General features: G+C 37.6%; 1 protein-coding gene across 1 annotated transcript in view; it reads left to right on the top strand.

Moving 5' to 3' along the window:
- LOC119591542 (exosome complex component CSL4-like) overlaps positions 1-752 on the top strand; it is a gene marked incomplete in the record, with an annotated part of 3,623 nt that extends 2,871 nt beyond the window's left edge. The window contains 2 exon segments of the mRNA XM_037940292.1: positions 123-297; positions 469-752. Coding sequence (XP_037796220.1) covers positions 123-297; positions 469-699 — 406 coding nt within the window.
- Positions 753-793: the final 41 nt, after the last annotated feature.

Raw genomic sequence — 793 nt, 5'->3', positions numbered from 1 at the left:
ACATTTGTGCTGGTTTAATTGGGAATACAGTATTTTCTTAAAAACACTAGGTTTCAGTTAACAGATTACTCTAAAGGAATTCATTAACAGTAGTATTACTTTGCTCTCCACAGGTGTTTTTTGGGACTCCAAGGGACAGTAATGCCAGAGGTTGGAAGTATCGTCACATGCCGAGTCCTCACAGTGAATCCAAACCAGGCCTCCGTATCAATTCTCTGCGTGGGATTCCATCTGCTGCATACTCCAGTGTCAGGAACAGTCAGGAAACAGAATGTTCGTGATCATCAAATAGACTTGGTGAGTTGTTGCTTGGTCTGAGTTGTGTTATTGTGTGATATATTTTTACTTTTAATATGATGAATCGTGTGTAAAAAACTAGAAACATGTTTATCAAAGAGGTACTGATTTTTTTTTTTCTCAGTAGCCTAATTTTATTAATTTGGGGGTTCTCATTTTATGAAATTTTAGGTGGAGATGTACAACTGCTTTAGACCCAATGACATTATCCTGGCAACTGTACTTTCTCTCGGTGATGTAAGAAATTACGAACTATCAACTGCTGGCACAGAGTTAGGAGTTGTGACAGCCTACTGCGAGGAAGGGCATCCTCTCGTTCCGGCCTCGTGGACACGGATGAAGTGTAAATGCCGTTCTGAATTAAGAAAAGTGGCAAAAGTTGTTCCACCGAAAAACAACTGAAGTGTTTTTGTCTCTGTTATTTTTTATTGTTTTAAAAATAATTTTTGTATTTTTTTTTAAATGGAAACTCGTTAGGAAATATTTGAAGTGCTTG

The sequence above is a fragment of the Penaeus monodon genome, chromosome 28, assembly GCF_015228065.2.
Source record: "Penaeus monodon isolate SGIC_2016 chromosome 28, NSTDA_Pmon_1, whole genome shotgun sequence".
Taxonomy (NCBI): Eukaryota; Metazoa; Arthropoda; class Malacostraca; order Decapoda; family Penaeidae; genus Penaeus; species Penaeus monodon.
Note: the sequence above shows the minus strand (reverse complement) of the source record. Positions and strands in the feature narration are given on the sequence as shown.